This window comes from Theropithecus gelada, chromosome 2 (assembly GCF_003255815.1).
Source record: "Theropithecus gelada isolate Dixy chromosome 2, Tgel_1.0, whole genome shotgun sequence".
NCBI classification, from domain to species: Eukaryota; Metazoa; Chordata; class Mammalia; order Primates; family Cercopithecidae; genus Theropithecus; species Theropithecus gelada.
The window spans coordinates 54,454,246-54,476,477 of NC_037669.1; the positions used below are offsets into that span (position 1 = coordinate 54,454,246).

The 22,232-nt window shown below is 48.4% G+C and overlaps 1 protein-coding gene across 3 annotated transcripts; it reads left to right on the plus strand.

The window, feature by feature from the left end:
• The first annotated feature begins 1,191 nt into the window (after window positions 1-1,191).
• SEC13 (SEC13 homolog, nuclear pore and COPII coat complex component) lies at window positions 1,192-22,014 on the plus strand. Of its 3 annotated transcripts, none has more exons than XM_025375014.1 (10): window positions 1,192-1,335; window positions 2,934-3,111; window positions 4,129-4,173; window positions 6,827-6,942; window positions 9,511-9,662; window positions 10,149-10,282; window positions 17,255-17,388; window positions 17,802-17,925; window positions 18,790-18,936; window positions 21,563-22,014. In XM_025375014.1, exons 2-10 carry the CDS (start codon window positions 2,971-2,973, stop codon window positions 21,674-21,676), a joined length of 1,107 nt encoding a protein of 368 aa, XP_025230799.1. In that variant the 5' UTR covers window positions 1,192-1,335; window positions 2,934-2,970; the 3' UTR covers window positions 21,677-22,014. The 3 variants fall into 3 exon arrangements, with proteins under 3 accessions (XP_025230799.1, XP_025230800.1, XP_025230801.1); XM_025375015.1 differs by having other exon boundaries at window positions 3,078-3,111; XM_025375016.1 differs by lacking the exon at window positions 2,934-3,111.
• Window positions 22,015-22,232: the final 218 nt, after the last annotated feature.

Below are 22,232 nucleotides of genomic sequence, written 5' to 3' on the forward strand. Positions count from 1 at the left end.
ATCTTCCTTCAAGCAGTGACCATCTCCAGCTAGGGTCCTTACTCCCAGTTTCAGCAGAGGAAACTGAAGGACTGTGACTTACCCAAGGGGAGTCAAGGCCTACCCCAGCTCACCTGCCTCCTTAATATCACAAGGGCCCCAGGGTTAGACCATATGTGGCTGAGGGGGAGGGGGGCCCAGGCTCTGTCCTCCAGTGTGGCATTCTCACTGCGCTTGTGGGGAACCTTCAGCTGCCCTACCTTGGGAAGCCAGAGACCTGGGGTCAGGGATGCTGGGAATTAGGTCTAGGGCTCTAGCTGCAGGAGCCTGGCTGAGATCCTTCATTGCTCATGGGGAATCTCCCTGATGGGACTTACTCAGGACCCGGGGGGATCGGTTTGGAAGGGGCAGTCCTATATAGGGGTTAGGGATGGCAGGGTGAGAGGTCCCAGCCTCTGGTGAGGGGCATTCCCTGGCCTCCTCTGCCCTGGTCCCAGTCCTTGGGTCCTGATGGGGGGACTACAACAAGGAAGCACTAGGACAGTCTACTTACTCCCAAGACATCACTCATCCTACAACATTCATCATAAGGCCAGTCTCACCCAGAGCCGCAGAGAGGTGGGTGAAGCTGTAGGTAGGTAGGTAGGTAGGTAGGTAGGTAGATAGATAGATAGATTGATAGATAGGTAGATAGATAGATTTTTTTTTTTTTTAAACAAGAGTCTCGCTCTGTCGCCCAGCCTGGAGTGCAACGGTGCAGTCATGGCTCACTGCAACCTCCGCCTCCCGGGTTCCAGCGATTCTCCTGCCTCAGCCTCCCGAGTAGCTGGGACTACAGGCGCGCGCCACCATGCCCGGCTAATTTTTGTATTTTTAGTAGAGACGGGATTTCACCATGTTGGTCAGGCTGGTCTCGAACTCCTGACCTCAAGTGATCCGCCCCCAGCTCGGCCTCCCAAAGTTCTGGGATTACAGGCATGAGCCACCACGCCCGGCCGATAGTTATATTAATCCTTCCTTTCGTTTATGGATCTCAGGAAAAGGGCAGACTTGGTAGGGAGAGTAGACCCACCAGAGCTTCAGATTCCAAAGCCCCTCTGGTTAGGGTCACTGCGGCAACCAGAGCCTCAGCCCTCTGGTCTCGGCGTCACTGGAGGATAGGGGCTGGGCCTCGGGAAGGCGGGGCGCGCCCTGTGGAAGGCGCGGAACTGTTGTGAGAGCCGAGCGCGTTGCTGCCCGGAGGCTCCTACGCCACGGCCCGGCAGCTTGAGGGCCGGGCGCCGGAAGTGAGCTATTCCGAGGCGCCGCCGGGAGCTGCCACGTCCGAGACCCGGAGCAGCCACCGCCACAATCATGGTGAGTGTTGGGACTGAGGAGGCCGAGCAGGGTGAAGGCCACGGTCGCAGCCCTCACGGGTTCCTCGGCCGTGCTAAGTCCCAAATCCTAAGCTCCCCTCCACCGCTTAGAGATCTGGGGAGCTCTGGCCCCGTCCTTGCGGACCATTCCGAGGGGAGTCCAGAGGTGAAGCCAAGGAACCTCCCTGACTCTGCGGGGCGCGCCGCTGCCGCGTCTCCTGCCAGCCTCCTTCCTTCTCTTCCAACAATTGAATACAAAACGAGAAACAGCAGAGGAGCTACTCTATACCGAGCCCTCAGCATTGTTCGTAATCTCAGCCTGCTAACATGCTTGTGAAGAAGGTGCCATTCTTCTCAACACTTTACAGATGAGGACACTTGAGGTTCGGAGACGTGGAGCCTCTTGCACAGCTGCTTAAGTGGTAGAGCCGAGATTTGAACCCTTCTAACCATTCCTTTCTGCCGCCTACTACATCCCCTAGCAGAGATGATTAAACAGTTGCTCGGGATAGGGCCCCCAGGTAGGATGGGCACCTCGGGAAACGTGAAGATGGCCTGAACGACCCTCCGAAGGCAGGGGCTCAGGGTTTTTTAAGTCTCTGTGGCATCTGCAGTGTACATTCACTCCACACTTACTCCTTGAGTGAATGAATGACTGAATGAGAACTAAAGAATGGAAGTATTCGGGCTGAGCCTGGCATATCTAGTACATGCATTCTTTTAGAAACATGGGTGTGCCTCAGCAGCAGGTTTGAGGGAACCTGCAGGAACCTAGAAATCAGAACACTGTGTTCTTGCTCTGCAGAGGGTTAGGTGTAAATCACTCACCTCTGGCTCTTCCACTGCAGGTTAGAGTTGAGGCTCTTATGCTCTGACATTGAGCTCATCCTAAATGAATTTTTAACTCATTATCTGATTTCAAAGAGGTGAATTATTTTGAGTACAGGTGTTAACAGGGACCAGATAACACCAGGTCCCTGGGAAGAAGTATTCTAAGAAGTTAGTTCTCTCCCTCTCCCCTCACTACCCTCTCCCTCTCCCTTTCTCTCCCTCTCCCCCTCTCCCCCTTCCTCCCTCCCTCCCCCCCCCCCCCCCCCCCTTTTCCCCCCCCCCCCCCCTCTCCCCCCCCCCCCCCCCTTCTCTCTCTCTGTCTCATTCAGAAGCATGGTTCATCAACCGTGACTGGTGGGAGAGAGTGGTTAGAATTAAATGCTGATTATTTCTAAGGTCCTTTGGTAACCCAGCTGAAACTACTTCTCAGTAAACTTTCTTCCTGAACCTACTTATCCTCAGCTTTACAGAACTCAGTGTAACAACTGCTTTACATTTTAGACAGGCAGCCTGGCGGAGTGAAGTTTTGTGGACTGGGAGTTAGAAGGTTAGGGAATGGGGCTCTTTTCCCAGTTCTGCCTTTAACTAGCTCTGTGACTTTGGCAAGTGCTTTCTCTTCTCTGGGCTTCTTCAGTTCCTTAGTCTGTTGTAGGTCTCTGATTGACTCTGCCCTTGGTACCCTGCCCTCCCCGCCTTCCCGTGCACTTTGTAACCTATACAGCTTGGCACATGGAGGAAACTCCTTATTGTCCTTACTTGCCTTTGCAGACTTCGGGGACCTGTTTTTTAGAGAGTCTAGAATTTGATGAGAGAACCTGTGCTTACTTGGTGTGTACCTCTTGAACTGCTTTGCAGCCATCCTCTTCCAGTGTCTGCCTTTCTGAAAACACAAGTCAAACTTTATACCTACAGGGCTTGTGCTGGAAAAGATGAAATGGGGAAAATGGTAAGAAATGTCTGTTCCACAATGAAACTTCTTTTAAGTCCTCTTTTCTGTCCCAAGAATTTAAGAGAATAGTGGTTGAGCAAAGAAAAAAAAAAAAACACCTTTTGTTCATTTACTTATTCATTCAGCAAATAGTCACTGAGTTCCTTCTGTTTGCAAAGCACTGTGCTGGATGATTTGAGGGGATTTGAAACTGCAGATGGCTCAGACTATGGATCCAAGGAGCTCACCTTCTAGTGGGGAGAAGAAACAGCATAAAATGTTGTTTGTGGTCAGTGCTGAAGATGTGCAAGAGAGTCCAGCCATTTGAGGATCTGAGAATCAAGAAAGGTGATGGGTGGCCCTTTTTGAGCTGGACCTCAAAGAATGGAGAGGAGAGTGATGACCATGACACCATGTTCCAGCCCTACAAACTGTTCAATCCTGGATCCCACTAGGTGATGGACCAGGGAGCAGCCTCAGGAAAAACTCTAATCAAGTCTCCCAGTCTGAAGTAATGACTTTGTTAGGCATAAACTGCCTGGAACATCAGAGGCTCTGTCATCCAGGAAAGGAACACCAGCTGTAGCTCCCTTGTGGTCTCTCCTCACCCTTAAGAGTAGCCAGGACTGCTTGCCATTTCCCCACACACATCAGGCTCTCAGACCTCTTTGTCTCTCCTCATGTATTCCCTCTGCTTGGCTGCTTGGACTGGTATTTTCTCCTGTGCCACCTGCAAATTCCTACCCATCATCTAAGGCTCAATTCATGTCTACCACCCCATCCCTCAGGCTCCTATGGGTCACTCAAACCACCATTACAGAATTTATCTTGCCACACTAGCATTATTCGCGAGCTTCTCAAGGGCAAAAGTTCCTCTTTGTGTATCTAGTTCCTGGCACAGTGCTTGGCAAAAAGAAGGTACTTAGAATGAATGCTTACTGAGTGAATGAATGAATGAACGAACGAATGCAGTCGTTCGTTGAGATGGTTGTATTCTGCCATCAGTTAATTTACCAGCGATATCTTTGGTTCTAGGTGTCAGTAATTAACACTGTGGATACCTCCCATGAGGACATGATTGTAAGTATTAATATCACCCTCCTGGAGGGCTGTGGACATGGGCATTTTTGTGGGAGGGAAGCAATTTGGGTTTTTCATTACCCCTTTCTGTTGATCATTCATGGATCCAGGGTGGCTTTGCAGTGGTTGCCCATCAGCCTGTAATCTCGGGGTATGGTTAGGCTCCCCAGCAGTGCCCTCTGAGTTGTTAGGACTGTGGCAGTCTGGTCACTCTCTGCTGGGAGGAACCTGGGAATAGTTTGTAGTTCTAGGCTGTCAGTGTTCCAGCCAACACAGTAACCTGCTCTCGGATGAAGGCTGAGTGGGTGCAGAGGTTTGACAATAGCCTTCCCACCTGTCTTCCTCCTGCTGTCACTTCTTAGCCCCACTGGAAAGGGGAGTGAAAAGAAGAGAGTATAGAAAGATGACTCAATACAGAGGCAGAAGGTGGCCACAGTGAAAGCCCCAGGCAGAGCCCAGTCAAACCACCAAGACAATAGGCCAAGCACAGCCCTTTGAACCAGAAGTCGTACTCAGGGCATTTCCTGAGAGGTAAACACAGGGCTCAGTATAAGATGACAGGGCTGTAGGAGAAGGTCCAGAGGGTAAAGTCTACAGCAGGAAAAACACAGACTCTCCTTCATTCAGGGCCAAGCAGCCTTTGAGCAAGACCCCGGACAGCTGACTGATAGTGCTTCACGTCAGGGTTCTTGCCCTCACAACCTGTCCACCAACAGTTGCTTTTGGGTTTCTGAGAGGTTGTCTAGTCCCAGAGTTGTATATTTCTCTGGATTCAGTCATGAGTGGTCTAGCTGTGAGACCACGCCTCCTTGGAGATAGCATGGCATCATGGGCAGGAAGACCCAATCTGAGACTCCCTAGCCAATATCTTAACTTTTCTGAGCCAGCCTCAATTTACTTATGGGAAAAATAATAGATATGCTACCTACTTGTATGAGTTTGGTTTGAGAACTAGATGAGGCGAAGTAGTAATGATAAACATTTGCATGCTCACTGAGTATCAGGCCCCATGCTAAGTAGTTTTCTTTTCTTTTTTTTTTTTTTTTTTTTTTTTGAAACAAGAGTTTCACTCTTGTTGCCCAGGCTGGCGTGCAGTGGCGCAGTCTCAGCTCACTGCAACCTCCGCCTCCCGGGTTCAAGAGCAATTCTCCTGCCTCAGACTCCGGAGTAGCTGGGATTACAGGCATGCGCCACCACGCCCAGCTAATTTTGTATTTTTGGTAGAGACAGGGTTTCTCCATGTTGGTCAGGCTGGTCTCGGACTCCCAACCTCAGGTGATCCACCCACCTCAGCTTCCCAAAGTGCTGGGATTACAGGCGTGAGCCACCACACCCAGCTGTACTTTTCATTCAATATCTTGTTTAACTTCATAACATGTCTCAAGCACCCTTGAGACGGATGCTATCATTAACCTTATTTAAAGATAAGGGAAGTAAGGCCCATAGGATGTTGGTAAATAATAAAGATAAGGAAACTGAAGCTCAAGGAGATGAAGTATTTTCAAAGTTTGCACAGCAAGTAAACTAAGGAGATAGGATTTAGATCTGGAAGGTACTGTGTCCTGCCTCCTTCCACTGAGAAGCATGAGAAGTGCTTCAGAAAAACCCCTGTACTGCCTGCCTTCCAAGAAACCCAAGGCCTGATACAGTGGAGGGAGTTCCCAAAGAAAAATCAGGTTGTGTTCCTCGTGTAGGGAGGTGAGAATTTCCATCTACGGCAGACAGAATGAGTGCCTTTGAATGGGCATAATTGCCCTTGGTGGCCGTGGGAGTGCAGCTGATAGTCCTGAAACTCTCAGGGTGGGACAGCTGGAGAAAGTGACATCCATTGGAATAGGCAGGGCTAGCAAGCAGGAGAGACCAGGGTGTTCAGTGGGGCGGGAGGCATGGTGCCTCAGAGACCATCATCCCGTGGACAAGGATCTGCAGGCAGGGGCCAGGCCTAGTTCTGCATGCTCAGTCAGCATCAAGGAATTCGGTTCACAAGTGGTGAGAGCAGCGACACTTAAGGCATTGTGTTCCTTGGGTGGAAAGTCTGGGAAGCTCTGGGCACACCACTAGGGAAAAGGTCGAGCAGAAACCCCAAAACAAAGGTCCACAGAGGATCCAGGGCCAGGGCTGGAAGAAAGAGCCCAAATATCTGAATGGAACCCTGTGTCCAGGACAGAGCTGCATCACAGAGGACCTGACTGGGGACTCCAGGCAGTCAGAGGCCCACTCCTTTGGCCTGCTCCCATGCATTAGCATCAGGTGCTAGGGCTGAGCTGAACCCAGGGGTATTCCCCTTTAGCCCACGGAGCCTAAGAACAGAGTAGGGCCTGAGAGGATGGAGGAAGAAGAAGGCAGCTAGGCCAACTTTTTTTCTCCCATACCCACCCTGCGGAACAGGAGTGGAAGGGCCCTTCCCTGAGGTATGTAAAGGGTCTGTGACACCAGCTGGGTGTGGCTTGCTTTTCCCTTTCAGAGGGACACTGCCCGTTGGTGAAGTGAGAATGTCCACATGCTAGCTTCCTGCCTGAGGGTGATGATACTTTGAGATTAGATTGATTTCAGGGAGATTCTGGTCCGAACTAGACTCTGTGTGGTGACAGCCCTCACCCTACCTGCCCACCCACCCAGCCTGCAGGCTTCCCGAGCTGTCCTCCCTTTGCAGCACGACGCCCAGATGGACTACTACGGCACCCGCCTGGCAACCTGCTCATCAGACAGGTCCGTCAAAATCTTTGATGTGCGCAATGGAGGGCAGATCCTTATCGCCGACCTCAGGGGGTAAGTGCTGGCAAGGAATGGTGTGGGTTCTCAGGCCCTGCTTCAAGCGTAGTTGCAAAGCATGGGAGCCCAGATTCAGAGCAACCCCAAAGTGCATTTGGCAGAGAGGACGCTGGGATCCCAGCCAATCTGGCTGTCCTCAGCAGACGTCCCCAGGGATGATGCTGTTAAGGGCACAGGTGGATGCAGGTGTGAGTCTCAGCTCTGCCACTTTATATGTACCCATTAGAAGACCTTGGGCAAATGAGTCAGTTTCTGTCTCAGAGCCTTCATCTTGCTCATCCTCAAAACTGGGCCAGTGCTACCTCCTGTCCAGCTAGTGCATGCAAGGCCCTGACGCAGGGCCCAGCACACAGTAAGTCTTTAGTGCAAGCAGCTACTGCTACTTTTAAAAGTGGTAAACAGTACCATTTCATGCAAGTTTAGCCAGTATGACCTGAAGTGTCACAAAAGCATCGCCATAAGAATAAGGTAAGAATGCTATCATTTTATAAATGCCATTGTTCTGCCTGTTTGCCCGTGGCAGGTGTTCAGTGATGATTTACAAATGTTTGGCCTGCCCTGCTCCCTACTGAGATCTTGAGGAAGTTCTGGCTCATTTTTATGGCCACATCTCTACTGCTTTCCCTCAGCTCACTGCCTTTCATGTATTTGTGGGTTTTTCTGGGTGCCATGGATCTCCAGGGGTTCTGTGAGTAGAACTCAGGGGTTGATGAATTGGGACAGGAGAAAAAAAAATGCATTTTCAGTGACTCTGATATTTAGCATTTCCTTCAATTATGGATGTAGGCTAGAAACTTCAGTAGTCTTTGTAGTGCCTGTCACTTTGTCACCAGTAGAAGTCACAGATATTGTTATCACACATCACAGTTATTTAGCTACTTCAGAATATCACTTATGCTCATCATGACTTTGAAATTACAGTGGTTATTAGACCTGCCACTAGAGTTTGTTGCTTGAAGTGTTAACGAAGACGTACATGCATCACTATCTCATAAATTGCTTTATAATATTTTGATAACAGGGGGGCGAGGTGGCTCACTCCTGTAATCCTAACACTTTGGGAGGCTGAGGTGGGAGGATGGCCTGAGCCCAGGAGTTTGAGGCTGCAGTGAGCCATGATGGTGCCACTGCACTGCAGCCTGGGTGACAGGGCAAAACCCTTCTCCCAAAAAAAAAAAAGTGATTAGTGTATAATTTATAATTGAATTTTCTTTATAAGCCTAGTTCTGTGTGTTTTGTGCATTATTCTGATGAGGGTCCATAACCTTCCCCAGAATGCACAGGCAAGATTAAGAGCCATGACAGGTAGGTGCTCAGCACGTGTTTGTTAACTGAATTAAAAAGCAGTTTTTAAACTAAGTCAGTGTCCATTTGGGGAAGTGGGCCTAGAAGTTCCCCTCTGTCTGAGTGTCAAATGATCAAGTGGCTGAGGAGCCAAATCGGGCTTCTCTATGCAGGAGCCCCTGGGCAGGCAGAGAGCTGCCGCAGTGCAGCTTGTTGGCCAAGGCAGTTATGTTTGCTGTGGCTCTGTCCTTTCTGCTGTTTTTCTTACATTCAAAGGATGTGAAATATTGGAGGGATAAAAAACATTCCCACCCCATTCTTTTTTGCCTTAGTAAAAACTGTGCTAGTTGTTGGAAGTTTGAGTCTACTCACAGTTTCATTAGCAGCACCTTTGTAGGGACTGGGAATGTTCTGTTGTCCCAGCCAGAGGGAGGAGGAGACTTGAGTGTGTGCAGCCCACAGTGAAGGAGTAAACCAGGAGCAGCACTAATAGCTAATGGGTATTGAGTGGCTTTTTTCTTTCCTTCTACCAATCATTGTTCCAAACTTTATGAAAGAATTCTTATTGATTTCTCCATTTTCAGGTAAAGAGACAAAAATATCCTTGCCTAAAGTCAAGAGCTAGTGAATGGGGGAATGGGGCTGGTCTCCTAACCACTAACTCTACCATGCTACTCTACCTCTTGAGTGCTAAGGTGCAAACCCTTCCCTGGGCCAGAGAAATGGTCCCGATACAAAGCCTGGCACAGAGCATTTGCTCAGATAGTACCTGTGATCAGGTAAATGGATAAAGATCAGAAGAGAAGGGAAAGACATGCCTTTTGAACAAATTAAAAGAGTAGTGGAAAATATCAAAATGAAACTGATAATGCCTCCTCAGGAAGCTGACCATCAGGAAGGATGAATAGCAAGTGAGTCTACAAATATTTCCTGAGCACTTGTGGCTGGAAACCCTGGACCAATTAATGACTATGCTGTAGACAGTACATATAGACAGTGCTGGCTGCAGTCTGGACAAGTGAGGTTCCTGCCTGGAAGGCTGACCCAGAGGCTCAACTCTCTCTCAAAGGCTCTGTGACCTTAGGTTGCTTAACCTCTTAGGACCTCAGGCTCCTCACTGTCCACTGAGCACCCCTTTTGAAATGGCATTGTGTAGCTCTCCCTTTGAAGTTCTTAAGCAGTTCTGCCCTGATACATTGTCTCAGGGAGCCATTTAGTTCTGTCCAAAGCAGTGCCTGCAGAAGCACTGTGGGTTCCTCTGGCCTGTCTCTCACTTTGCAGTCATGAGGGTCCTGTGTGGCAAGTGGCCTGGGCTCACCCGATGTATGGCAACATCCTGGCATCGTGCTCCTATGACCGGAAAGTCATTATCTGGAGAGAGGAAAATGGCACCTGGGAGAAGAGCCACGAGCACGCGGGACACGACTCCTCAGGTACACTGAGCATGGCAGCAGAGCGGGCGAGGGCACCACTGGGTAAAAAAGGAGGACTCTGTCCCGGCTGGAGCCCTGGCTCCCTGCCCCTCGTGGTGCCTCTTGTCTGTCCCTTGAGCTTTGGTTGGCTTTTCTGCTAGTCTGTCTGCAGCTGAGTAAGGCCCTAAGACCTAAAGCCAGTCCAAAACAAATAAGAAAAGACAAGTGAGTTTCTCTTCAGGATTATTCATTTTAAGGACTACCCTTCATTCTCAGATTGTTGTCCTACCCAGTTTTTCGTTAGATAGACTGTAGGTTATGAAATCATGGTATTAGTAGGTGATAGGGTTTTTTTCAGTGTCCTCAGTTGACCAAATTACAGCTTCCCCCTGGTGACTCCTACAGTTGTTTGTTGTGGAAATTTAGTAAAACAGTAAATCTGTGGAAGGCGGGACCTGGGGCCGCGGTCTCCCTGCTTTGCTCACTGCACTCTCCCTCTTCCTACAGTGAACTCGGTGTGCTGGGCCCCCCATGACTATGGCCTGATCCTGGCCTGTGGGAGCTCAGATGGGGCCATCTCCCTGCTGATGTACACCGGGGAAGGCCAATGGGAAGTAAAGAAGATCAACAACGCTCACACTGTGAGTCCAGCCCCTGCCTTTCCTGCAGTGAGAGTGCTTGCCTTGCCCTGTGTCTGCAGGCTCCCTAGAAGGTGGCAGGGGAGGGTCCCTGCTGTGCAGTGGGCCGGGGAGGGGTCAGCTGACCAGACATGATTGCTGTAGAGCAGCTTTGGGCCTCTTTGCTCTGAAACCAGACCAGGCTGCACCAGCCTCATTCAGCCCAGGCAGGACTTGGCACTGCTTCCTTGTTGTCTGCTCCCAAGCAAGGGAGGGCTGGGCATCAGGAAGGTGCAGCAGCAGCCTGCTCACTGCCACCTTAGCTATGGCTGCGTCCAGGTGACATGCCCTGCAGTAGTCACTGGGACCCTGTAGAATGGAGTGGTGTTGCTAAAATTTTTAAAAAGTATGTGAGCTATGCATACATTTAAGAAATATTAATATAAACAAGGTCATTCTTTACCCAACTTTTGATGAATTAGTGAGCGACAGCGGTTGTGATGTTGGTGGTTCAATCAAGGAACAAGCGTTTGGCCGGGCGCGGTGGCTCAAGCCTGTAATCCCAGCACTTTGGGAGGCCGAGACGGGCGGATCACGAGGTCAGGAGATCGAGACCATCCTGGCTAACACGGTGAAACCCCGTCTCTACTAAAAATACAAAAAACTAGCCGGGCGAGGTGGCGGGCGCCTGTAGTCCCAGCTACTCGGGAGGCTGAGGCAGGAGAATGGCGGGAACCCGGGAGGCGGAGCTTGCAGTGAGCTGAGATCCGGCCACTGCACTCCAGCCAGGGGGACAGAGCAAGACTCCGTCTCAAAAAAAAAAAAAAAAAAAAAAGGAACAAGCGTTTGCAAAGCGAACATCAATGTCCTACCTCCTACCACCACACAGTTCAAAACCCAACAATAACTAGTGTGGGGGGCTCATATGACTAATGCCACATCATTTGCTGTCATGCAGCTGTGTGATTATTGGATATTTTATGAGTTTTCTACAATAATTAGTATTTATTCTTTTTCTAATCTCATTCCAGTTCAGGGTCACAGGTGGCTGGAGCCTGTCCTGGCAGCTCAGGGCATGAGGCAGAAGCCAGCCCTGGACAGGATACCATTCCACCAGCGGAGCACTCGCACACGCCCCCACACGCACACTGGGACAATGCAGGCGCACCAGCGAAGCGAACATGCACATCTTTAGGGTGTGAAAGGAAACCAGAGGACCAGGAGAGAGCCCACGCAGACACAGGGAACGCACAGACTCCACACAGGCAGGGCCCCCGCTGGGAGTTGTTTTTTTTTTTTATCTTGTCAACATTATAATGAAATGAAATTGAGGATCAGTTGTACGTAGAATCAGACAATCTGTGGTCTTTTGTGGCTGGCTTCTCCTACTTAGCATAATGAGTTCAAGTTTCATCCATATCATAACGTGTATCGGCACTCCATTCCTTTTTATGGCTGGATAATACTCCATTGTGAATATAGACATTTTGTTTATCCATTCATCAGATGATTGATGTTCTTGGCCTTATGAACAATGCTGCTATGAACATTTGCAGATAAGTTTTTGCATGAACATATGTTTTTAATTCTCTTGGGTCTATACCTGTTGTGAAATTGCTGAGTCATGGTAATTCTGTTTAACTTTTTGAGGAACTGCTAAACTGTTTTGCAAAGTAACTGTACCCTTCTACATTCCCATCAGCAGTGTATGAGGGTTCTACTTTCTCCACATCCTCACTAACATATGTCTGTCATTTTGATTACAGCCGTCCTAGTGAATGTGAGGTGGTATCTTACTGTGATTTTTTGGGTTTGTTTTGTTTTGTTTTTTTGAGACGGAGTCTTGCTCTGACACCCAGGCTGGAGTGCAGTGGCATGATCTCAGCTCACTGCAAGCCCCGCCTCCCAGGTTCAAGCAGTTCTCACGCCTCAGCCTCTTGAGCAGCTGGAACTACAAGCACACGCCACAACAGGAGACAGGCTTTCACCATGTTGCCCAGGTTGGTCTCAAACTCCTGGCCTCAAGTGATCCGCCTGCCTAAGTCTCCCAAAGTGCTGGGATTACAGGTGTGAGCCACCGCACCCAGCCCTTATTGTGATTTTTATTTGCATTTTGCTAATCAAAGATGATGGTGAGCATCTTTTGGGGGCTTATTGGCCATTTGTGTATCTTCGGAGAAATGACTGGGAGGGGTTTGCACTCTAACACCAAGTGAATGCAAGCGGCCCACAATAAGAAAGGCTGAAGGGGCGGGAAGAAATCTGAGCTCTGTGATCCTCCAGAGCAAGCCTCTGGGACAGGCCCCCTCAGGAAGAGGAACTGCTGGAAATGAAATCACAGTTGAGCTGGATAGAGGGACACAGGAAAGGAAGGATGAGATGTAGACCAACGTGGGGAAGAGAAACAAAGACAGGAACTCCTGAAAGCCATCTCCCACATTTTTTAACACTACACAGAAATGAGGGAGAGTTCTGAGCTTAGACTTTCCTGAGCCTTTCTTATCAGGAAAACTCATCTGACCTAAAAATTAACAGAAAAGTCTTTGAAGTGAAATTGCATACAATGGTTTTTTGTTTGTTTGTTTTCTGTTTTTTTTTTTTTTGAGACAGAATCTCGCTCTGTCGCCCAGGCTGGAGTGCAGTGGCCGGATCTCAGCTCACTGCAAGCTCCGCCTCCCAGGTTCCTGCTATTCTCCTGCCTCAGCCTCCCGAGTAGCTGGGACTACAGGCGCCGCCACCATGCCCGGCTAGTTTTATGTATTTTTTAGTAGAGATGGGGTTTCACCGTGTTAGCCAGGATGGTCTCGATCTCCTGACCTCGTGATCCGCCCGTCTCGGCCTCCCAAAGTGCTGGGATTACAGGCTTGAGCCACCGCGCCCGGCATCATACAAAGTTATTATATAAGAAACAAAAATATGCAAAATACCCTCCCTGTGGACAGTGAGAGTACGTTAGAAAGATATGCCCACATAACAGAGCCAAACTGTAACCCGCTATTTCAAATCAAGCCAGGTGACATTCTAACAATACAAAGCATGAGAGAATAGCATAAATCAACATTTTAAAAATCAGAAATAAGGCGACAGAACTCAGGAAAGAATTAGAAATAAAAATCATTTCAGAAGTAAAGACTAAGTTAGATGAAATGCAAGTGTCGATAAACACAGCAGATCCTGCCTGAAAAGGATAAACAGTGTGAAAAAGGAAACATTTCAAGAGCAAAAAAGTGAAGAGGTAAAAAGGTTTTGAGCAAAAGTAAAGACAGGCAGAAAGGTCAAACCTATGAAAACCAGGAGTCCCTGGAAAGGAAAACAGAACAAATACTAAAAAGTAATCCAGAAAACTTTCTTCAAATTAAAAAACAAAGATTTGAAACTTGAGATTGAGAGATCATGCCCTACACTTAACAGTATCAGCCAGGTGCAGTGGCTCAGCCTGTAATCCCAGCACTTTGGGAGGCTGAGGCAGGCGGATCACCTGAGGTCAGGAGTTCAAAACCAGCCTGACCAACATGGCGAAACCCCGTCTCTACTAAAAATAACAAAAATTAGCCGGACGTGGTGGCGCACACCTGTAATCCCAGCTACTCGGAAGGCTGAGGCAAGAGAATTGCTTGAACCTGGGAGGCAGAGGTCGCAGTGAGCCGAGATCACACCATTACACTCCAACCTGGGCAACAGAGCAAGACTCTGTCTCAAAAAAAAAAACAAGGCCAGGCGAGCTGGTTCAGCCTGTAATCCTAGCACTTTGGGAGATCGAGGTGGGAGGATTATTTGAGGCCAGGAGTTCAAGACCAACATGGCCAACATAGTGAGACCCTGTCTCTTAAAAAAAAAAAAAAACCCAGCATCACCAACGAAAAGATGTAATTCTAGTAAAATTATTAGACTTTAAGTTTTGGGGGGTTCTAGAGAAAAGGAACCTTGTGACTTAAAGAGAAAAGACAATTAGGTTATTATCAGACTTTTCAATAGTAAGGATTGGTGCAGAAGAAAAAAGAATAACATGTTTAAAATACTCAAGGAAAGAAAGTATGGGCCAGGGATTTATAACCAGGAAAATTGACTTTCAAGTGCACACAAAGACTTATACACAAAAGTTTATAGCAGCTTTACTAGCCAAAAACTGCAAGCAGTCCACATGTCCACCAACAGGTAAATGATAAGTTGTGACATATCCATACTTTGGAAATACTGCCAGCATTAAAAAGAAATGACTTAACACAATAAGAAGATGAATACATTTCAAAATAATTATGCTGAGTGAAAAAAAAGAAAAAAAAGGACACACTGTGATTCCACTGCTGTAATATCTAGGAAGTGCAGCTGAGCAGGCCCGTGGTCACCAAGATTGGGGGCTGCAAGATGGGGAGATGGATTACCAGGGGATCGAGGAAACTTTCTGGAATGATGGGCATGTTCCTTATCTTGATTGAGGTGATGTGATGATCCTACAGGGTATATTTTTGTCAAAATTCACCAAATCATGCACTTGATATGCAGTTTATGTCAATTATACCATATCAAAGCTGTTTTTAAAGTTAGCTTTCAAGTGTAAAGAATATGAACTATTATCAATATGCAAGAATTCAGGGAATATTTGGGAGGCGGAGCTTGCAGCAAGCCGAGATCGCACCACTGCACTCCAGCCTGGGCCACAGAGCGAGACTCTGTCTCAAAAAAAAAAAAAAAAATTCAGGGACTACTGTTTCTAGGAGCCCTTCCTGCGGAATCTACTAGAGGATACATGTCACACAACAAAAATGACTACAAAGACTTCAGCATAAATATATAGAACTAAGATGAAATGAGGGTTAAAAGGCTGGGCCCACGGTGGACACGGTGGCTCACACCTGTAATCCCAGCACTTTGGGAGGCTGAGGCAGGCAGATCACCTGAGGTCAGGAGTTCAAGACCAGCCTGACCAACATGGCAAAACCCCATGATGTGGTTTGGCTGTGTCCCCACCCAGATCTCATCTTGAATGCCCACGTGTTACAGGGGGTACCTGGTGGGAGGTGGTTGAGTCATAGGAGGAGGTCTTTCCCATGCTGTTCTGTTCTCTTGATAGTGAATAAGTCTCACAAGATCTGGTTCTATGAGGAGGAGTTCGCCTGCACAGGCTCTCTCCCTTTTTGCTGCCATCCATGTGAAATGTGACTTGCTCCTCCTTGCCTTCTGCCATGATTGTGAGGCCTCCCCAGCTATGTGGAACTGTGAGTCCATTAAACCTCTCTTTTTTTGGTAAACTACCCAGTGTCAGGTATGTCTTTATCAGCGGCCTGAAAATGGACTAATATACCCCATCTCTACTAAAAATACAAAAATTAGCCAGGCGTGGTGGCACACACCTACAATCCCAGCTACATGGGAGGCTGAGGCAGGAGAATCACTTGAACCTGGGAGGTGGAGGTTGCAGTTAGCCAAGATCACGCCTCTGCACTCCATCCTGGGTAACAGAGCCAGGCTCCGTCTCAAAAAAAAACAAAAAAAAAAAGGCAGTGGCTCACACCTATAATCCCAGTAATTTGGGAGTCCAAGGTGGGAGGATCGCTTGAGCCTAGGAAGTTTGAGGCTGCAATGAACCATGATCATACCAACCTGCCCTTCAGCCTGGGTGACAGTGAGACCCTGTCTCAATAAAAAAAAAAAAAAGTTTTTGTTAATAATAAATAAAGAGGAGAATCAGTCATCTTTGGAAAGTGACAGAACCAGTTCAGAAAGAATCAAGCGTTTATCCAGGCTTTCCTTTCTGACCTTGTATTAGTCTGTTTTCACGCTGCTGGCAAAGACATACCTGAGACTGGGCAATTTCCAAAGGAAAGAGGATGGAGAACTCAGTTCCACGTGGCTGGGGAAGCCTCACAATCATGGCAGAAGGCAAGGAGGAGCAAGTCACGTCTTACATGGATAGCAGCAGGCAAAAAAAAGAGCTTGTGCAGAAAAACTCCCATTTTTAAAATCGTCAGATCTAATGAGACTTATTCACTATCACGAGAACAGCATGGGAAAGACTTCCCCCCGTGATTCAGTTACCTCCTACTGGGCCCCTCCCACAACATGTGGGAATTCAAGATGAGATTTGAGTAGGGACACAGCCAAACCGTATCAGACCTCTACCCCGGGGTAACCAAATAGTTAATGAGAAGTACCCCTATCTGGAGCATTCCATGGAATAAATGACAAAGAAAGGATAGAATTAGAGTATCACCATTTTGCAAGACCCAGTGAATTCAGAGAAGCCTGAGTTATTGACAGCTGTTAATATAAGAGACAATCTAACGTGCCTCCTGATGAGAGAACACACCAGCTCTAGTCTTGGCCAAAGGGATCACACCTGAGTCTCTCCAGTCTTGGCTCCAGCTGACAGTTGTCAGGAATTCAGAGGAACATATTGAACTGCATATAAAGCAACAAAACCCAGACCGAGAGCCTAGACTCTCTTCAGAAAAATTGTAAGGAAAAAAATCAGAGGAGGAATCTGCAAAGTAGGAGATGTAAAAAAAAAAAAATCCAAAAAAATGTTTAATGGATAAGACTATAGTGTCAAGGGATGCACATTTGGGTGATAAAAGGGGGGAAACTGGGTTAGAAGTCAGGGCAGTGGTTACTTGTAGAGGGAGCTGTGATTAGGAAGGGCATAATGACAGGGCTTTTCAGGCAGGTGGCAGAATTTTTGTTGATCCATTTGTAATAAAAGATTTTTCTAAAAAAAAACTCCAATGTACTGTTCTTTCATGTGTTTAAAAAATGTCCTGTTTCTTAAATTTTGGGAGTTCTTAATTTCTACTTTTAGTGCACACTGCAGAGAAATGCACACACTGTTGGGATCCTTGAGGGAGAATTCTGAGCAGTGGACCACATGATGAGTGCTTCATGTCAGCCTTCACACACAGTCCAGTCCTGAGAAGCGGAGGAGAGAGGGACAGCAGGCTTGGGTCTGCGAAAGCAGTGTTCTCTTGCAAGGCAGAGTCACCATGTGTTCCATCTTTACAGATTGGCTGCAATGCTGTCAGCTGGGCCCCTGCTGTTGTACCTGGAAGCCTCATAGACCAGCCTTCGGGGCAGAAACCCAATTACATCAAGAGGTTTGCATCAGGTGGCTGTGACAACCTCATCAAGCTGTGGAAGTAAGTAGGGATATCTGGCTTTCTATTTAAGGGGACATTTCTGCCCTTTACCCTACTCACCATGACTCAGCCACACTCACAAGAAACAAAGTCACCTTTCTTTCTCCCTCCTGCCAGTAAAATACTGTTTTCAATCTGTCGAAGGACATCCTTGAAAAACAACACAACACCTGTTCACCTAATTCCCAACTGTTGGAGCTGACTCTCTGGCTGTGGAAGCAGAGCATTTCCTGGAGGGTTTTTTTTATGGCTGGGGTGAAGGGAATAAAATGCCACAAACTCCATGAATGAAAGAAGAAAGATGGAATCGCTTCTCCACCCCAGGCAGAGCCTGTTGGGTAGGGGAGGAGTTGAGGTGTGGGAAAGGCCCCCAGGCGGCTCCCTGCTGATTCTCTTTCTGTCCCCGCTGTTAGGGAGGAGGAGGATGGCCAGTGGAAGGAGGAGCAGAAGCTAGAAGCGCACAGTGACTGGGTTCGAGATGTGGCCTGGGCCCCCTCCATCGGCCTGCCCACCAGCACCATCGCCAGCTGCTCCCAGGTCAGCCCAGGGCCATGAGAGCATCTCTTGTCATGTAGTCTCGAGTCAGGCCCATCAGCTGTTAGTCTCCTTAGCGGAAAGTCCTCTGTGAAGGTAAAGGGAGAGCAACAGGCACCTTTGGCCCAGAGCACAGGGAGTCAGGTCATCGTGTGGGGAACTCTGGGTCAGAAGCCACAAGTGGTCTGCCTCCACTGGGATGAGACAGCTACAGCAGAACCAGCACCAAGGAGGAGGCGGATTCAGGATAAATTTTCCCTCCCGCCCGTTGTGACGCTAGGGAGCCAAGGTGCCCAGGTGCAGTTCCGAGTGTTCCCAAGCAACGATGGGGCGGGATGGGAAGGGATGGGAATTCTAGGCTCAGCTACCGAGCCACCCTTCCCAGACAGCAAGGACCACCAAGGGCGAGCCTTTAGTTATATGCCACCACCCTAGAGGGAGCCAGCCAGGCCTTTCACATCATAGGAACCTGTTTGGTTTGGTTCTAAATTTGAGATTTTTGTGCTTTTTCACTTGTGCCTTCTCATTCTCGGAGCTTGGTTTTTGGAGAGCTCTGCCCATTCAGTTGAGAAGGTATAGATAGCCAGTGGAGGTGACTTGGCAGGCATCAGGAAAACCCCAGAGAAAATCTGAGTTAGCAACGCAGAGTCCACCTCCGAAACCTGGATGAGAGGACACTCTTGACCAGTGTGAAGAGAAGCAAAGCTGTGGATGCCCCAGAGGTCCTTGGCTCCCCCAGAGGTCCTTGGCTCCCCTTTGAATCCCCCACCCTGTGCCTGCAGAGAGGTGCTGCGTGGCTCTAGATGGGGAGGACATCACAAACACAGCCTCGCCCCCATCTCCTGACTCTATCCTGTTTCTTCCTAGGACGGTCGTGTGTTCATTTGGACCTGTGATGATGCCTCAGGCAATACGTGGTCCCCTAAATTGTTGCACAAGTTCAATGATGTGGTGTGGCATGTGAGCTGGTCCATCACAGCCAACATCCTGGCTGTCTCCGGTGGAGACAATAAGGTACATACCCATTCCCCACGGCTTGGTGGACATGGCCTGTTGGTCTTCACCCCGCCCACTAGAGAGCGCACTTGACATTCCCACCTGACTGCAGGCTGGGAAGGAGCCTCAGCCAGGGCTGTGTGCTGAGTGTGCCTCTTAGTTACATCATTAATGTCACAGCCCCCAAGGTAGTATTAATATGTCCCCCTTTCACAGATGAGGAAAGAAGCTGACAGAGGCGATTTGACTTGCGTGGGGGTCCCAAAACTATGAGGTGGCAGGGCCAGTCAGGCTCATCACCCTGCTAACCATTTGGTCACCTCATGGCGATGTTCAATTAGCTGTGCCAAAAAAGTAAGTGTATGAGAACCCATAAACAAAAGCGAGAAGATTGGGGACTTTTTTTTGTCCCTAACACTTAAAAGGTTTTTTAAAAATCTGTAGAGTTTATGAATACTTGTTATGCTGGTAAGAGTCAGGTACACAGTGGGTGCATTGAAAGAGTTTGCATTTTGCAGCTAAAAAGAGTTCTGGAGACCAGCTGCACAGGGATACAAATGTACTTCACACAACTGGACTGTGCAGTTAAAAATGGCCAAGATCATTTTATGTTACGTGTATTTTACAATTAGAAGGAAAAATTACCCGCAGAAAGGAAGCAGTAACAAGCCACGGCCATCTGCCCAGCTGAATTCCCCTGTAAGACAGAGGATCCCTAACTCCACAGGGTCAGTTCCACATGGAGTGGCTGTGCTGCGTTTTCAGGCACATCTGCTCTGCGTCTGAAGTGCGAGTTGGTCTGGATCCTGCCAGCCCTTGCTGCTTCTCTCCCTTGCCTGTGTTGGTCTTTTACTGTTTCCCAGTGGCCACTTTGGCTCCATGTCTTACCTTTCATTTGTGTAGCTCACAGCACAACCAACACAGGCAAGGCAGAGAAGCAGCTGATCTCCAGAACTCTTTTCAACTGCAAAATTGAAACTCCGTACCCATTAAATAACTCCCTTCCCCATTGCCCACCCCCCCAGCGCTGGCAGCCACCCTTCTCCTTTCTGTCTATGTGAATGTGACTGCTCTAGGGAACTACCTAAGTGGAATCATACAGTATTTGTCCTTTTGCAACTGGGTTATGTCACTTAGCAGTATGCCCTTAAGGTGCCTCCATGCTGTATGTAGCACGTGTCAGAATTCCTTCCTTTGTAAAGCTAAGTAGTGTTGCATTGTATGGACAGCCTACACCCCATTTCTACACTCATTCCTCCACCAGCGGGCGCCTGGGCTGCTGCCACCTCATAGCTATTGCGAATAGTGCAGCTGTGAACATGGGCGTGCAGATCTGAGAGCCTCTGCAGGCAGCTTTTCTGACCGAGGGTCCCTTTCATCTACAGTGGTCCCAGAAAGATCTAGCAGGCCCCCTCTCAAAGCCATATTTCTAGTGAGTGCCAGTCAGGACTAGAACCCAGGTTTGATGGCACTCAGGACAGACCAAGGGACCAGATTGCCTCAAGCAGGCTGTAAGCAAGTGCCTGGCTGTACATGCAATGTTTTGGGGTCCCCGTCACTATGCATTTAGGCCTCTTGCTCTTTCCTTCTTTATAAGCCTATTTCCTTTTGCTGTCTCCATAGCACCCTTAGTTAAAGGACTTAGTATGTTTTCAATCCCAGAGCTTTCTGCAGTGTGTTGAGTGAATAAAGTGTGTCCCTAAAGCAAGAGTTCTTAAAATCAAAATCATTATTTTCATTTTTAATCAAACTAATATATGTACATAGCTTTAGATTGTTTTTGTTTTTTGTTTTGTTTTGAGATCGCGTCTCACTCTGTCGTCCAGGCTGGAGTGTAGTGGCAGTCTTGGCTCATTGCAACCTCCGTCTCCTGGGTTCAAGCGATTCTCCTGCCTCAGCCTCCACTGGGAGATTATAGGTGCCTGCCACCAAGCCCGGCTAGTTCTTTTGTGTGTATTTTTAGTAGAGACGGGGTTTCACCTTGTTGGCCAGGCTGGTCTCGAACTCCTGGCCTCAGGTGATCCACCCATCTCAGCCTCCCAAACTGCTGGGAGCCACCACGCCTGGCCTAGATTGATTTTTTTTAATGCAGCCTCCTAATTTTCACTCTCCAGGGGCAAACCTTTTCAGCTCTTAGCTATTTCTTACACAGTTTACTTCAGTGTAGAAACAACATACTGATCTGTTACCTTCCTCTACCACAGTAGCTTTCAAACTGCAGCGTTGTTACACCTGTTAAAACAGATTGCCAGCCCCACCCCCAGAGCTTCTTAATCAGTTGTTCCAGGCCCCGAGAATCTACAGTTGTAGCAAGTTCCCAGGTGACCGATGCTCTGGTCTGGGGACCACACTTCACAAACCCTGCTCCCTGCCACCCCATATCCTGTCACCGTAGCTCTGTCACAGTTTGGTGAAAACAGTATCCTGTGTTGACATCATCATCCACAGCTGCTGTTATTGTTACTCCTTTTTTTCTGTGAGTTTTTATTCCTGGACACTCATTTTGTTGGGATTTCAGTGGAGGAGGGACATGCTGTGTTCATCCACAAGCCTCTGGTTCTTGATGGGGATGAGGCTCATATTTAGGGGACAGCGGAGGGAAGGCCTCAGACCCATGATAATCTGCTTGTGCACTGACTTGCAGGTGACCCTGTGGAAGGAGTCGGTTGACGGGCAGTGGGTGTGCATCAGTGATGTCAACAAGGGCCAGGGCTCCGTGTCAGCGTCAGTCACAGAGGGCCAGCAGAACGAGCAGTGACAAGACAGGTGGGGCCTGGCTCCCTACCCGCCAGCGCCAGGACTGCCCCTTCCTGGGCCAACTGACCAAACAACTGGGAAGAGCCCCCAACTCCAACAGGATTGCTTTCCCAGGAGGAGTTACAGATGCAGCCACAGATTGATCATCTGCCTTAATTATCGGAGATGCTTTGTAATCTGCTGTCCAGCTGAAAGCGCTCATGTTATGAGGAAGAAACTGCAAATGAAGTTCAAATCTATTTTAAACTATTTTGGGCCATTTTTATGTACCTTTGGGTTCAGGCATTATTTGGGGGGTTTTGTTTCCAAAGTAACTAAATAAAGTCATATTGCTTATAATTCCCGCTGCGTTATCCTAACCACCTCCCACCCCACCCCGCCAGCTCAGTTTGACTCTTGTCGGTCCACGCACTAGAACAATGTTCACAAAGGCCATGGCTGTGATGGCCTGGCTCAACCCCACCCACAAAGGTGGCTTGTCACTGCATGAGCATCTCTTTGATTCAGTTTATACTGAAAGCACCATACAGAGCACTGGACTCAGCCTTTGGTGACAA